Source organism: Parambassis ranga, chromosome 16, assembly GCF_900634625.1.
Source record: "Parambassis ranga chromosome 16, fParRan2.1, whole genome shotgun sequence".
Lineage (NCBI taxonomy): Eukaryota > Metazoa > Chordata > Actinopteri > Ambassidae > Parambassis > Parambassis ranga.
Window position 1 is genome coordinate 15,517,931 of NC_041036.1, and position 15,502 is coordinate 15,533,432.

The 15,502-nt window shown below is 39.5% G+C and overlaps 4 protein-coding genes across 4 annotated transcripts; 1 reads left to right on the top strand and 3 right to left on the bottom strand.

Annotated features, from left to right (window-relative positions):
- Positions 1-2,096: 2,096 nt before the first annotated feature.
- On the bottom strand, positions 2,097-4,968 carry pafah1b3 (platelet-activating factor acetylhydrolase, isoform Ib, gamma subunit). Its single transcript, XM_028425534.1, has 6 exons — positions 4,909-4,968; positions 4,539-4,632; positions 4,075-4,164; positions 3,855-3,971; positions 3,566-3,688; positions 2,097-3,315 (listed from the first exon to the last, which is right to left on the bottom strand). The coding sequence occupies exons 2-6, from the start codon at positions 4,617-4,619 to the stop codon at positions 3,055-3,057; spliced, it is 672 nt and encodes a 223-aa protein (XP_028281335.1). The 5' UTR covers positions 4,620-4,632; positions 4,909-4,968; the 3' UTR covers positions 2,097-3,054.
- A 256-nt stretch (positions 4,969-5,224) lies between these two features.
- On the top strand, positions 5,225-8,772 carry prr19 (proline rich 19). The gene is made up of 4 exons (XM_028426088.1): positions 5,225-5,274; positions 6,218-7,425; positions 7,780-7,835; positions 8,082-8,772. The coding sequence occupies exons 2-4, from the start codon at positions 6,276-6,278 to the stop codon at positions 8,694-8,696; spliced, it is 1,821 nt and encodes a 606-aa protein (XP_028281889.1). The 5' UTR covers positions 5,225-5,274; positions 6,218-6,275; the 3' UTR covers positions 8,697-8,772.
- A 190-nt stretch (positions 8,773-8,962) lies between these two features.
- On the bottom strand, positions 8,963-13,618 carry tlr21 (toll-like receptor 21). The gene is made up of 2 exons (XM_028425453.1): positions 13,543-13,618; positions 8,963-12,144 (listed from the first exon to the last, which is right to left on the bottom strand). The coding sequence occupies exon 2, from the start codon at positions 11,998-12,000 to the stop codon at positions 9,067-9,069; it is 2,934 nt and encodes a 977-aa protein (XP_028281254.1). The 5' UTR covers positions 12,001-12,144; positions 13,543-13,618; the 3' UTR covers positions 8,963-9,066.
- Positions 13,619-14,240: 622 nt separating this feature from the next.
- On the bottom strand, positions 14,241-15,365 carry cnfn (cornifelin). Its single transcript, XM_028425454.1, has 4 exons — positions 15,211-15,365; positions 14,971-15,096; positions 14,753-14,889; positions 14,241-14,637 (listed from the first exon to the last, which is right to left on the bottom strand). Exons 2-4 carry the CDS (start codon positions 15,092-15,094, stop codon positions 14,548-14,550), a joined length of 351 nt encoding a protein of 116 aa, XP_028281255.1. The 5' UTR covers positions 15,095-15,096; positions 15,211-15,365; the 3' UTR covers positions 14,241-14,547.
- Between the last annotated feature and the right edge of the window lie 137 nt (positions 15,366-15,502).

Sequence of the window (15,502 nt, forward strand, 5' to 3'; positions counted from 1 at the left end):
AATGCTTGTTGTTGTTGTTGTTGTTGTTATTATTATTATTATTATTATTATTAGCAAAAGCAATTGTGTTTAGTAGTTTAGTCAAAGTGCTTGCAATCTATTTATCTATAAAATGTTTATTATATGTTATGTTATGTTCTTATTATACTTTTTATTTGCTGCGTGTGAATCAATATTAAAACAACACAATATTGTACTCAAATTTGTGGACACTTTATTTAAAGGAGGATATAATAATCAGTCTGCTGCAGATAGTTATACTGAAAGCGATATATGCCGATATGATGACAGAAGTAATAAAGATGATGTAACAGAATATCCAGTATGTAAGGAGAGCATCATCGTGTTACTCAAATGGGAATGCTGTGATTTTTACTGTCCTTCGGCTTGGAAAACTCACGGAATCTCTTCTGCTTCTTATATTTGTTCCGCTGGCACACTTGTGGTTAAACAAAAAAGAGTAAACAAACAGGTTCAGTTATTAATCTAAAATATTTGAATGGAAAACGTGGCCACTGCACAACTTTTCTTATCACTGAATAATCTGAAACATTAGGGAACTCACATTTCATCTTCCTGGATTTGGCAGACGGCAGACAGTGGCAGGGTGTGTTTTTCATCTCTCTTCCCTTCCCTGAGGTAACCCAAACACACGATACAGAATGGGTTAGTTCAATGTATTTTGTTATAAAGGCAGCACTTAGATAATAATTACACAAAAAACTACACAGTGATTTAAAAAATATAATAACCTGATTGTGGCACATTATTACGTACATATAATAATTCATTTTTTTACCTTTATAGTCACAGACTTTGGTGTGCTGATGTGGGGTTTTGACTGGACGTGTGGTCACCAGTTGTTCAACAACAGCAGAGGCTAAAACACAGTGTTTGTCAAATTTAATTAAAATGATCTATTCTAAATAAAAATAATTTTAAATAATTTTTCTTTTTTATAGACATGTTGACAGTGTCTAATGCTTTTCTGTTTTATTTAGATATATAATAAAAATGATTAATATTATCATTAGTAGACATTTCAAAAACTCACATACCATCAGTGAATGCGTTGACAATCACAGAGTGTTGATTTGTCTCAGGAACACCTTTCATGAAAAGCGTAATAAATCAATACATATGCAGGATGCAGGATTTTACAGTGGAACCCTGATAAAGCGTACCTTGGCTGTGGTCAGTGAGTATCAGCAGGACGGAGACAAGCAGCAGAAGTCTTCTTGGTCCCATTCTGTGGTGAGTTTCCAGAGGAGGTCCTGCACACACACCAACTTCAGTTCCACTGAGGAAATAAAACGGTTGCTGTTCTGGTTCTTTATAAAGGGTGGTGTTGATGCCTGAAATTGAATCCAAGACACTTTTATCAGATGGCAGTTTTTAAAGCATGTCCTCACATTTTCCAGTTGGTGGGTTTGAATAGAACTTGGAAGATGTACATCTTCCAGCCAATGTTTATCACCATAGTTTTTTGAGTAATGGGGGTGAGTGATTCAGATCAAATAGACCAGCAGTAAAAGGCCTGATGTGCCCTTATTTTTTTAGTCTCGAGCAAAACATTCTCTCACATCTTTTCATGTAGATATATTTTGAGGTTTTGTCCTCACTGCTTTTCTTGGTGTCATCATTTGTAACTCTAAAACTTCTTCTTCTACAGTGTGTAATGCTGTCTTCTTGGAAAAGACACGCTTAATGTAAATTTGCTATCCTGTTCACATCATTGTAACAAATACAACATTATCACATGTGAGATCTCAGTTTACTATTTGGCAAATAAGTATGGGATATATTATGTCTAAAAACTGCTGTTAAGCTGCAGTCTGTCCTGATAATTATGGGCAAAGCCAGACTTGTTCGGCCCTCTCCTGTTTCACAAAAGCAGCTTTTTTTGCACACATTTTAGAAACAGGAACAGAACCAGTCAACCAAAAGCACTAAAAGCATAACGTGTGAACGTGTACTCTTGACGAACCTAGCAGAAAATGTACCTGAGCTGTAAAGGTAGCTCTGCATCAATGGCAATCACAGTCTCAGTTGTCAGCACACAAATGTGATCCATCACTTAGAGAACACTAACACCATCTTGTTTTGATATTTAATGCATTTCTTTCATCACTTACACAATCAGCCATATTCTGGACCCTAAATCAAGTTCTCCACCATGACTCTTGTCCATAATACTCAGAAGCAGCATGTTAGTGTGAAGTAAAGCCTTTCAAATGGTGCTATTATGCTGCAACACAACTTCATAACATAGACAACACAAAGTGTTTTACATGAAGAAACAAAAAAACAATTCATGTGACAATGAAAAGAAAATAAGATATTGAATAGTTTGCCATGTGTAGGCAAAGTCAAAACCTTTGGTCATTCAAAATAACAAAAAAACATCACAGACATCACAATAAAGCTTTTGCCAAATGGAGGTAACAATGACAATCTACAGCAGAAGGGCAGTTATTCTATGTATTTACAGGCACAAATCTGAAGAGACCCTTTTCCAACCATATCCTGTCAGCTCTGTCAGGCAGTGTAAGGCTGAAAAGGTCATTTAGACTGAGATAATTCATTAGAGCCATAGCTGAAGTGTTATGGTTATAAATAAAACTTTCAGCAGTAATGTTGAACTACAGATGTCCCTTCACATACTTAAATTCTTAATAATTTTGATTAATGGTCTCTGCCGGTTCAAAAGTTTTTTTTGTCTTGATTGTTGATTCAGGAATTGCCCTTATTGTACGACTACCTTGTGATGTGTTGCAGAGAAAGGATATCATCTGAGTACTAAAAGCTAGTGAAACAGGTACATTTAGGCAAAAATTGGACTCATTGTAGCACAGCACGATTAATTTTCAACTGTGTCAGCACAATTATTGTGTGGTCCCATTATCTGTAACAGTGGTCACCAACCCTGGCCATTACATATGTAATTTGTGCAGCCCTTAGCTCTTTAGTAACTGATTCTATCCTCTAATAAGCTGAGTGAGCTGCTGCCTGGAAACAGGGACGAGGACCACCGTAGTAGTGTAGTGGTAGTGCTCAGTTCTCAGCGGGCTTGTCTAACATGGACTTGAGATGCGCGTGCAGGGGTTCACACACAGCCTGGTAGCCTTGAGGAGTCAGGTGCAGGTAGTCATACATGTCCTGGTGGGAGATGCTACCGTCTGAGTGGACAAAGCCAGGGTCCACGTTGAAGAAGGAGGCGTGAGGAAGAGATGACAAGGCTTCCTGGACGAGGTTGTTCACCTTGGCATTGCGCTCCCGAAGAGGGTTTGGCAATTTTCCTCTAGGCAGTATACCCTTAATAAACAAATTTAAAAATACCCTTAGTATTTGTGTTCTAAGAAATCTTACATACTTGCTCATATCAATAAAAAAGGCTGCAGTCCCATCAAATTTACCAGGTGCAGTTCAGTATTCTCTTAGATACAGTTACAATGGGTGATGGTGAAATCACCCATTGCAATTTGATGGTTATATGAACTTTTAAAAACAACATGGCGAGCAGTTTATCATTTCAAATAAGGAATGCATCAAAATGAAAACCTACAAGTACGAGCGTGTGGGCATGGGGGAGCTTGTTCTTGATGACTTGGACAATTGCCATGATGCCTCCGTAGATCTGCTCAGCTGTGTGACCATGATTATTTGTGCCAACCCACAGAACCACAACCTATGACAACAAAAGAGAAAGAAATGCAAGGCAGGGAATTTTTCATTGGCAGTTTGGAGTCAATTTACCTGTAATTTGGATTTTAACACCACAGTAAGAACAATCCACCTATTGTGAAAAATCAAACATGCTATATTTATCATCTATTTTTGGCAGTGGTTTGAACCTTTGGGCTGATGTTATCCAGTTCTCCATTACTCAGTCTCCACAGCACATGTTGTGTTGCATCACCACCCACCCCAAAATTGAGGGCATGGAGGGGTGAGAACAACTGTCGCCATATCTGTAGACAGACCACAACAATTTTAAAAGCATGCACAGATAGTTGGGAGAACAGTATAAATACTGTTTAAAAAACACATTGAATAATGTGATCTGTGTTTTACCCCAAACTGGTGCATGAGTTGAATAAGAGAGTCTCCAACGAACAAGACATCAGGCTCTTTGTCTTTGCTGTCAGACACAAAGCGGTTGTGCTGCAAAGAGAACAAGGAAAAGATGAATGCATATATGTTGTATACAGCATCAAGGCCTTAAATGCAAGGCAAACAATATCTTTATCTTAAATGTAAGACTGGGATATAAAATTACATGAATCCTATTTTTTAACTAGTAGTGCTTGTACGTGCTTTAACAACAAATTAATAGTTAGTTAACAAACTATAACTTAGTCCAAAAATAGTGGACAGTTGGCAAAGCATTTTTTTTCTTTATGAAAGCTAAATACAACGTTACTATAAAGGTAGTATATTAATATCTCGTGGCTATTTTCACGTGCCTCCTTTCACCCGCAGTGACCAAACATCTAAACACAATGAAACAGATTATAAAAACGTGCTATTTCACACACCAGAGACATCCATCGTCCATCTCCCTGGGTGTCTTCACAGGGAGTGGGTGTGGCGGCAGGGTTCGAGTCTTCTGCACTCATGACTTGGCTCTATCTGTGTTAGAAAGCAGTCAAGTAGAGTTTTTCACACTTGTACCAACGGAAACAAGTCGATTAATTGACGCAGTGACTATTAGAGAAATCTCTACGGGCTGACAAAATTAGCCACAGTAGCTAGCTTCTTTGCTGAAAGACAAGATAGATGTGATTTTTACACAAATAACGGTCAGGAACTTGCAATATATATTTCTGTTAACGTTAAGGCTTATACTGTGCAAAGCGGGGCTGTAAATAACATCAGCATAAAGAGATAATATAAACTAACGGCTACCATTAAATCCAAATAACGTTATCTCCCAATTCAGTTTCAGAATCAGGAAGTAAATTTTCATCGTAACTGAACGTACCATCGTCTTCCGGGGCCAACAAAATATATATTTTGAGTATATTTACATAATTTGGCCTGATATTATCAGTACGCATTTTAAATTAGGCGTAATAGGAGTTATATTGGGAAATATTGAATCGAACACGGTTACTTTGAAGAATCAGATCAATTATGACATGTGTTACACCCCCTCTCTGTGCAAGTGGTTTTGCCCTGCTCGTTTAACGTTCGTGGGACATACTGCTGCGCAAACCTGCACCGTGTTGCTGAGCAGCGGCAGATTTCAATATGACATATAAGCACTTTATGGTAAGCAGCAAGTTAATTAATGAGTGTTTAGCTTGTATGAGAAAAATCCCCACGGATTTTCTTTGTTTATGGCAGCTTACATTTTAAACTACTGCTTCCTAGGAGCCACAGCTGTGACCTCATACACGTGCGCTTTTAGATTACATGCACCTGTTGTTTAGGTTTTTGCAGCTCATAAATTAAGCTAGCTGTTAGCATCCAACCGCCCGGTGTGGAACGGCAGGGGGCGCGTTAGCATACGATTTCTCCATAACCTAGTTTTATATTTACTTTAATTGTGTCTCCTGTTTTGTAGTGGTGTGCATTTTTAAAATACTGATGAAAACTTTAATATTCAATAATATTCCATTAAAAAGAAAAAATGATATTAATCAAATGTTGTGAAATCCATAAATGTTTGTTTATACATTGTAGAAAAAAATAATATAGCAATCGATTGATTTAGGATGAATACACAGGTACTGACGCATATACCTGAAAATATGACAAAATGGACAAATAAAAAAAATAGAAACAATAAAATTAAGCCTTGTTGCAATCTCCAAGATTACTTAGATTACTTAAAAATAAATTGCGTAACTGCTGGTATTTCCTCAATGGAAGCCGAGTTACTGCATAAATCCACACTTATCAAATTACCATACACTGGCAGGGTTAGCATCAGTGCAGCCTGAAATGCACTCTAATCTAACTCTAATCTAATCTTCTAATTTGCTGTTAAATGGTCTGTTAATATGTGCACGTTTTATGGAGTATGTTACAGAACTCCAGCTGTTGCTCAATATGAGTGTGTATGAAATGAAAATGTATTTGCCATGAATTTTAGACGTACTGTATCTATGATGAAATTCATTTTCTTGGTGGTAGAGAGTGGTAGAGTTTGACCTCTCTGGTGTAGTTACTACCTGTAGTGGTTACCCAGCTCCATTTCTGTTTCCTGCAGGTGACTGAACTGTGAACTGTGGTTTTCTTTCTACGAAACTCCATAAGTCACGAGCAGCATGTTTGGCAGGGCTTTGCCAGAAAAAAAAAAATTCTTCAGCATTTTCGAAGAGCATTCAAAGGTTAAAGATGGAAGCTTTTCAAATGCAGACTCCAGTCAATACCATCAGACAAATGGGAAGCAAAAAATAAAACATTTAAAGACACGCAAAGAGAGAAGTCAGAGGAAGGGTAAGTGGAAGGAGACCTCCAAGACCACATCAAATTATCACCACCGTCACTCTCACCGAAGTGGTAAAGACATGCCACATTTCCATACATGTGGTCACAGTGACTGTCATTCAAGGAGACATGCATCGTTTCCAAGTGTTGTTCCTGCTGCACAAGAGCCCAGTATCATCACAGGCAGCCGCCTCATTGGACACCACGGCCTGTTTAACAATGACATGAAGTCCATTGATATTGAACGATTGCTAAATGAGCAGAGGAAACTGGAGCACAGTGTAGAGGAAGTGACAGAAAAGGAGAATGATGCCTTACATCTGTCTTCAACATCTCACATTCCTGCTCCTGCTGATGTTGCTAAAAACAAAGAAGACCCTGCTGGAAAGGAAGAGCAGAAGAACCTTCACTTCAATAGTCAGGGAACAGATATTACGCCAGGACAGCGACCACAGCAAAAACCTGATGATCTCTCATTTGAAAGCACTGTCTCATCTAAACACAGCTCTCTCAGTGGAATAGCAACCCAGACCAGGAAGGATATTGCAGAAAGAAACAGCATGAAGACAGCAAACAATAAGATAAAGAGACACACTACCCCAAAGCAAACCTCAAAGAATCAGCCGTTTTCAGTCCAGGACACACAAACTGACAGCCTCATCACTAGCCCACTTCAACTCTCCAGCTCACCCACTGCTGACAGCTGTAACACACAGCACAGAAGAGACAACCCTGAGTATGTGTCAAAGTCTGCCAGAGCAGTGGCATCACGTCTGTGTGATTGTCTGCAGTTTCCATTTCTGAAAAGGAGAAACCTGGTGTCAGAAAGCAGAAAGGTGCTGCTGAAGTCCCTGCGAGAGAGGCATGGAGCCTGGCTTCAGACGAACCTCAGCAAGGTCCAGCAATACCTTAACCAAAGGGTTTATTCTACAGAGAAAGATGGAGGTGCAGAGCCAACGATGGAAGATCAGTTCTTACAACCAACAGGTAAACATGAACGCCTTGCTATTCCTGTGACATGGCAACTTAAAATGTAAGCATGCAGTTGATGCTTATGTGCTTCTTACCCCTGCACTGACACCTAATGAATCTTTACCATCCATAGAAAGAAGGCTGCATTCCCAGTGTTCCTATTGTATGATTAAAACAGCTTTCCATACTGTTGCACTGTTAGAGACTTAACATTTACAAACCAAAAACTAATAATATTGTCATTGTTAGATGCTGAATTAAAACACCAGAGAGTTCATGGCACTTTCTGCAGACACTATTATGTTTGGAAACATAGTGTAGTAATCTTATTTTATCTGTTGTCTGGCTTTTCCCTTTCTTCTTTGATAGGAAATTGGCATTTTAACTGGAAGGACAGTTCACAACCACAGCAAATCCAGGAGCAGGTAAGATGCCTCTTTTGTTTAGAGCCAAGCTATTATCCATTTTTTTCTATTATCCTTGGTAACAAACTAGAATTTGTTCTGAGGCTTTCATACATACAGACCTCTATCTTTAATCAAAGTCTGTCAGTGTCAGCCAAAAGCCTTGAGATATAAAGCTGACTAGTTCTGATGCCCTTACATAAATGGAATGGTCATGTCTGAGAGGGGACTTGAGCTTCTTTTAAATAATGCTTTCTGGTGTTTCAGGTAAAGAAAGCTGAGTGGCCAACAATTACCAAGGACACTTGTGTTCTGGATGATTTCCTCAGACCTGACGTCTCTCCTCAGCACTGCATGGACTTTAATCCCTCTGGATCTTCACTGGGCAGTTTGTTTGCTCCCTCTACCACCTTCCGTAAAGTGGAAAAACCCTCAACATCTAATCACTGGGAACACAGATTTAATAGGTCAATAATCCAAGAGTCACCTAAATTTGATTTCTTTGAAAATAGCCCAACAAACAACACAAGTACAGCCCACAGTACCGGCACCTACTACAAGCCACAGTACCAGCCCCTCTTTCCCAACAGAACACAGCTGCCGCTTGGACGTTCAGCAGAGGCAACAGACTTTAAACAGGAGCAAGACCCATTTCGCCCTGACACATACACTTCTGCCCCCTCCTTCCCCATTCATCATACTTATTCCTTCCAGCCTTTCAGCCAATTCGGCCACCCTGCAGCTCAGCCGGCCCTCATGTCCCACAACACAGACATGATGCACTACCCTCCATCTCACATGCTTGAAAGCGAGACAGTGCCTTCCTTTTCTTCTTTCACAAGCCCAGATGACTGGTCCTTCCCTCCTATGAGGCTGTACTAATGTGTGGTGCAGCTCTGCATGGACATACACAATTCATACATGTTTCTATACTGGGTTAAAAAATAATAAATGTATTAGCTGGATAATAGCTGAGTTAATTCTTTCTTCCTATATGTTGTTTATTCTTAGATAATGAAACACAATTATGTGGTTTTTTTTGTCTTTGCTGCATTCTTTAATGTGCAGAATCATCAAATATTATCACAAGTGCTTTGTGGAAAATTCTCTACAGAGCAAGTATTTATTGTAGAAGCCTTTTCATTTTGTATGTGGTCAGCAATTCAATGCAAGACAGCAAAACAGTTTGTGGTCACACACAAACAGCATCACTGATTCACATATCCAAAGTATTTACAAATAAAATGCATTTTCAAGGTAGCAAGTAAAAGTTTTCATCTGAAATGTGATTTTCCAAATGTTCTTTGTTTTCAGGATTAACACAAGCCTTATCAATGTCCTTCTCTTCTGTCTTCACTCTGCTGTCCATTCTCATTGCCCTACGGAGCTGATTCCAGAACAGATCTTGTGCCTGCATGGGGTCAGTGCAGCCTGGGCCAGGCCACTGCAGATAAGTCTTTTTCAGCATGACCTTCCTCATGCGGTGATAGGAAGATAGCTGCCTCTCGGCGATTGGCTCTAGGAACACAAGCAGAAGAACGTCCCGGTGCTCGTCGAAGAGTCGGTAACTGGCCAGCTGGATTTCCAGAGAGCACCACTCACTTTGTAGAAAGCTCCTGCTCACCACACAGATGGTTTTGCGACTGCTATACACAGCAGAGACAATGTTGTCTACAATATCACGACCCAACTCAAAGTCCCTGTGATGTAGGCATAGTTTAAAAGATGATCCATTTCCCTCCAGGTTGGGCACCAGCTGGTTGATGACCCAATGTTCATCAGAGGAATTGTATGATATAAACGCATCATATTTGCAGTTTTCCTCTTTCTCTCTGAGCCGACTCCACTGCTCACTAAACCAGGAACGGAACACATAGTAGCCAAACTTCATTTTCCAGTAGAGTTTGACATAAAGCAAAGGAGTAAGGGTAAACAGGAAGATCACTGCTGCTGTTCCGAAGAACAGGTACTCTCCTATATCCATGTCACAAACTTTGGTGTCAAAGTTGTACAGCCTGTGTTTTAAATCATGAGGGCATGGAATATTGTAGAGATAAACCACCTGAACATGTTGGTTATTCAGTGTGTAGTTCTGCAGCAGTTTGTTCTCACAGGTGCAGCTTAGAGGAATATTGCGTATGTCAAGGTATTCGAGTTTTGATAGGCTCTCTAGTGTGTCTACAGGAATGCTCTGCATCACATTGCGATTGAGCTGCAGTAAGCGTAACTCTGTAAGATTTCCAAAAATTTCCTTTGAGAAGTTCCCAATGCCCATGTTTTCTACAATCAATCTGGTCAAATTTCTTAGATTCTTGAAGACTCCTGGTAGTAATTGTGCCAGCCCAACACAGCAGTTATCTAGTGTGAGGAAACGTAAACTTGTCAGATCATCAAAGGCATCCGGAGCAAGATGGTTGATGTTATTATTGGTGAGATAGAGAGATTTCAGTGAGTGAAGGCCACGGAAAAAAGAGCGGGGAACAAGTGTGAGGCCGTAAGGCTTCTGCTCGCCTAATTTCAGATCACTAAGTTTGCTGAGGTTCATAAATGGTGAGCTGATGTGTTCAGAGAGGAAGCGAATTTGATTACTTTGTAAATCCAGCGCTGTGAGTGTATCCTGAAATACACGATAGAGGGAAGTGTCAATTTGTCTGAGGTTGTTTCCATCCAAATAGAGCTTTGCCAGACTTTTTAACCCATTAAAGCCCGATGGCTGAATATGAGTGATTTTATTTCCTCCAAGGTCTAATATCGTCAGGTTTTTTAGACTATGGAAGGTCTCGTTGAAAATGACAGCAATCCGGTTGTTGCGTAGGTTGAGGGTTTGCAGGTTGACCTGATCTTCAAAAGTCTCACTAAACACATCAGTTAAAAGGTTATTGTCCAAGCGGAGAGTCTCGAGCATTTTTAACCCGCTAAGAGCTTTGCGATCAAGAAAAGCTATTGTGTTAATGTTAAGTTTTAGAGTCTTGATATTTGGTGTATGATGGAAAGCGTTAGAGTTGACGGAGAGAATGCGATTGTAACGATAGCTCAGCTCCTCTAGATTCCAATAAACCGTGTTTTGCACTGTTTTTTCACAGGATTGGAGGGAGGTGAGATGGTTATGCTCTGCATCAAACCTTTTTAAATATGTCTGTCTGCTGAGAAAGCAGAGACAGCCTACGCTTTTCAGATTATTGTGGGATAGATCCAAAGCCTCTTTGATTTTAGGACAGTAGTACAATGGGATGTCTGCCAAACTCCTAATGCCATTATTACCCAGTCTCAACTTTACAATCCAATTCAGCTTTTTCCTCATCAGTTTGCAAAATTCCGATATAAGGCTGTCATTCTGCAGACCCGTGCCAGAGAAATCAACATAACCTGCAGGGACATTGCTTATGCTTAAAAACTTGACTATGTTGACACTTGTTGAACGCAAACGCAAATATTTTACACTTCTCAGATCAAGTCCCTGAAAAGCCATTGTAGGGAGCTCTGAGTTGTATGACAAATCAATCACCTCTACAGACTTGAAAAATGAACCTTCACATCCTAATGTATACAGGTTATTTCTACACACATAGAACACGGCAAGGGATTGGGGCAAGGATACATTTGAGTGAAGTGAAGTCAGTTTGTTAAAACAAAGGTCAAGTGTTTTCAAGTTTGTTAAATTAGACACAGACTTGGCGATCCCTGAGTAATCTGTCAGAACGTTTTGTCTTATGATTAAAGTGTCTAGATTGAGTAGAGGATAGAAAATACCCTCAGGGAGCTGCTTTAATTTATTGCTTGTCAGTGAGAGGAAGGTGAGGTTGTGCAGGCCATCAAACAGAGAAGAGTTGAGCTCCGATATGTAGTTAAAGGACAAGTTTAGAGACTTGAGATAATGCAAGTTATGAAAGGCTAACGGTTCCATGATTCTCAAGTGATTATGATCTAATCTGAGGTTCTGAAGATTCGGCAGATGAACGAAGCTGTTGTTGGGAATGTGCCACACATGGTTCAGGCAGATGGTGAGGTTAATGGTGGACTTAGGCAGGTCATTCACAATAGCAGACATGTACGTATCCGTGCGATGGATGCACTGGAAACTTCTTTTGTTTGAGTATGTTGCAATGCAGTTGTTGAAGCTGTAACCTCTAATGAGCTGAGCGGCACAAAGAACAATGGCTGCGAACAACAGATGATGAGCGGCCATTTCGTTAGGTTACTTAACAGAAAGTCTGTTAGACTTTTGTCATCTGTTTCTTCTGGGGTTTGGCTGATGTGATACGCTGATGTTGATATCTCTGAGATCTCTGAGATCTCTGCGATGTTCATCGGTTGAAGGTGATGCAGGAATCTGAAGACAGAAGACATGTTCAAGTCAAGCAGAGGTCAAACTCGTGATAAACAGACATAAAGTTGTTAGGTTGACAGTTGTTGAGCTGTTACCTGCTGTTGTTGTTTATTAAAGAATATTTGACTTCTGATGAAACGTTATAGTAGCTAAACTGTTAAAGGTAGGGTAGGAGATTTCATTCTGATGCACTTTTTGTTAAATTAGTGTAACTTCTCTTTACAATCCGATAGCAACCGAATAGTTCGGCAGTTTGGCTTTAAAACGAAGAATATTAATCATCTGTGGAAGCTATAAAACGCTAAAAAACATCAGCCAATCCTGCGAGGCGCACCTGCGCCTATAGTTGGCTGGTTGTCACTCTCTTCCTGCTCTGCGAGCACCAGAGAGGTGCATGCATGATGGCCGAAGTCACACACGCACCGGGGTGAACTCCGAGAGAAAGGGTGTTTACTTTCAAAATCTGGCTGACTCTCACTGAGTTTTCTATCTCCTACCCTACCTTTAACAGTTAAGAAACAAATACAGAACCTATAATGACCAACTTGATAAAGAGGAAATTGTTAATTGATGAATATCCAACATAAAGGTAAAAGAACTGGCTGTCAGAAACACCAAGTATAATTGTGTGGCTGACAAAGTGAGAAATAAAATCTGCCAAATTCTTCACCCAGGGTGTATGGTGGTCACAAGATTACTGCAGACTTTCGCCCAGGAGGCCTTGATTGTGTGGCCCACAGGATTATTCATCTATTGATGTGAATTATAGAGTTTTAGAGACTTCTCTCCACCCTTAAAACTAGATGGATTGTTTAAACTGCCTAAAGAAAGCAATGCATATAACAACAACAACAAAGTTAGAAAAAGTGCACTTAATGCCTTTTTCCAGAACTCATCATCCAGCCACACAGGAGAATCCACAGACATTTGTGTGAGTAGTTTAATGCACTATTTTCTACCAACACAGATATCTGTCAAATTCTGCAACTCACACAGAACACTCTGTATATAGGTCACAGAAAAATATCAATGTTTGGTTTTAGGATAAATTGTCCCTTTAACAGTAGATCAGGGTGCATGTTATTAATGGGTATTCATAATCATATTCAGACCACTTGAATATATGTATTTATGAACTAACAATAAATAATGAATTAGTATTTCTCATTAGTTCTCTAACTCTCGTTACTTATCATAATCATCTCAAAATTAACATATATAAAAGACATTATCACACAACACAACTCCTCACACCAACTTTAGGTATATACCTATACTGTATATGTGAGTCCTGTATTTTGTATATTTTTACTGACTAGATTCATGCAGTGAATAGCAGTTTAAAAACATTTTTGTGTTTTTTTTTTTTGCTGCTACCAATGGAAGAGTCTATAATCTTACCTCGCTGTCTTCAGATCAAAGCTTTGTCTAATCCAGAGACCCAGCTCTGTGCCAGGATTTAGATCCTCATTGTAACATAGAAAACTCAGTTCCTGTTTTATCAGGTTTTCAGATCCTTTTTCACTGGACATACGCGCTCCTCCCCCTGAGGTCCAAATCACACAAAAGAATCCGCACGATACAATCAATGACATGCACAGAATTCCTGATGAGCTGACAGAAGGACAAGTGACTGCTCCAGGCAATAAAACACTAAAATGTGCTGTATTGGTTGAATGACAAAATTAAAGCTATAGAAGAACCTTTTTATCAGCACAATGCTAAAAGTCTGTCACTGTTCACTGTGTCACATTACACTGCATTCTAAATACAGTGTTTGTAGTGTTTGTATTTGTCCAGTTTGCATCAGTTGCATCATCTTTTTAGCATCAAACTTTTCCTGAACTTTTACACCAATATAATGTTCCCCAAATCCAACCACCAATCATCAGTCATTAGAAGTGATTTTTACCTAATGATTTTAAGTCTAATAAACACACTAAATCAGAAAGAGGAAGACAAGTGTAAACCTTTCTCTCATGATGTCAGACTAGTTTTTCGCAATACTGTTCCTTGTGTGAATATACTGTCGGCAGTTAAACATACACGAAATACCTTTTACAGAATAGATGTATACATGATAGTACATTACTGAAATATATTAAATTATTATATTTATTACCTTGCAGAATAAAGAATGTGCTGTGAGAGAAAACATCACTGCTGCTTTTGTCAATCAGTTTTCTGGTTTGTTGCACAGCATGTTGCTTTTTAACTTACAATAAAAGATTTCAATTACACAGCTGAATTCAGAAGCAAATACAATATGTAATAGATATAGATAATCAAAGCAAAGCTTGTGACAGTTTAGTCCAATTATCAGGCTGCAAACAAAATTGAAAACAGGAAATGTGTTCAGACCAGTACAGTGTAACTTGTAAATAGTTAAATGTCCCATTTTTATTTTTATCCTCTCATCTTCTGCTCACGTGCCATCTGACACAGTCCACAAAGAGGCAGGCACGCCATGATGACCCAGTCATCACACACCGAACCCTGGAGGAAAGCACAGACACAAGTCACTAACACAAAGACAACTTGGTGTGAATTGGATTTTATTTATCTGTTTTCAAAATATTTATTTCATTGATTTTGAATTTAGATAACTTACACCGATGTTGTATCTGCTGCGAATGCTTGTCCTTAAAGCAATCATAGCACCAGGAAGGAAGGGCAGGCAGCAGCTGTCCCCATGGTCCTGAGCCACCTTACAGGCCAGGATGCAGGGAATGAACGTAGCGCAAAGACCTGGAAGTGAGAGAGACACACTGTCACAACGGAGTTCTGGAAAGTACATTTCTGAAAAACACATACAAAAAAGACACATACAGATGCCGCAGTCTTCACAGCAGTCACAAACATTAGAACTCCAGTCTGATAGTCCAGAGGAGACGGTGTACTGTGTGACAGAGACCTGAGGCTGCGAGCTGATCACATTTGACTGGAACGCCATGGCTGCAGAAAAAAAACACCGGACAGGATATTTTAACGTGAACGATCACTTCATACATGGTTGCATGTTTAATCCAGTAATCAATGGAAAATCAAAAGGATAGCTTCATGTTTTACCTCCTGAGGTGGCTCCTGAATCTGTGTGGTCTTAGTCTGAAGATAAAATCCACAAACAGCAGGAAGAGCCTGGCCCTGGCTCTTATAGCCGTGACATCAGTGGTAGCCTGGAGCCCAGTTTCTATGCTGATACCACATAACAAATAATGACCATTAGGGCATGTGCACTCATCTTGTAAAGGAAAAATTCAAATGTTTAGTTTTGGGGCGTATCACACCATTCAAAAGGGTGCACCCAACATAATGCATTCTTTATCAAGGAACCAAAGAACCCATGAGTGCATATTTGTTT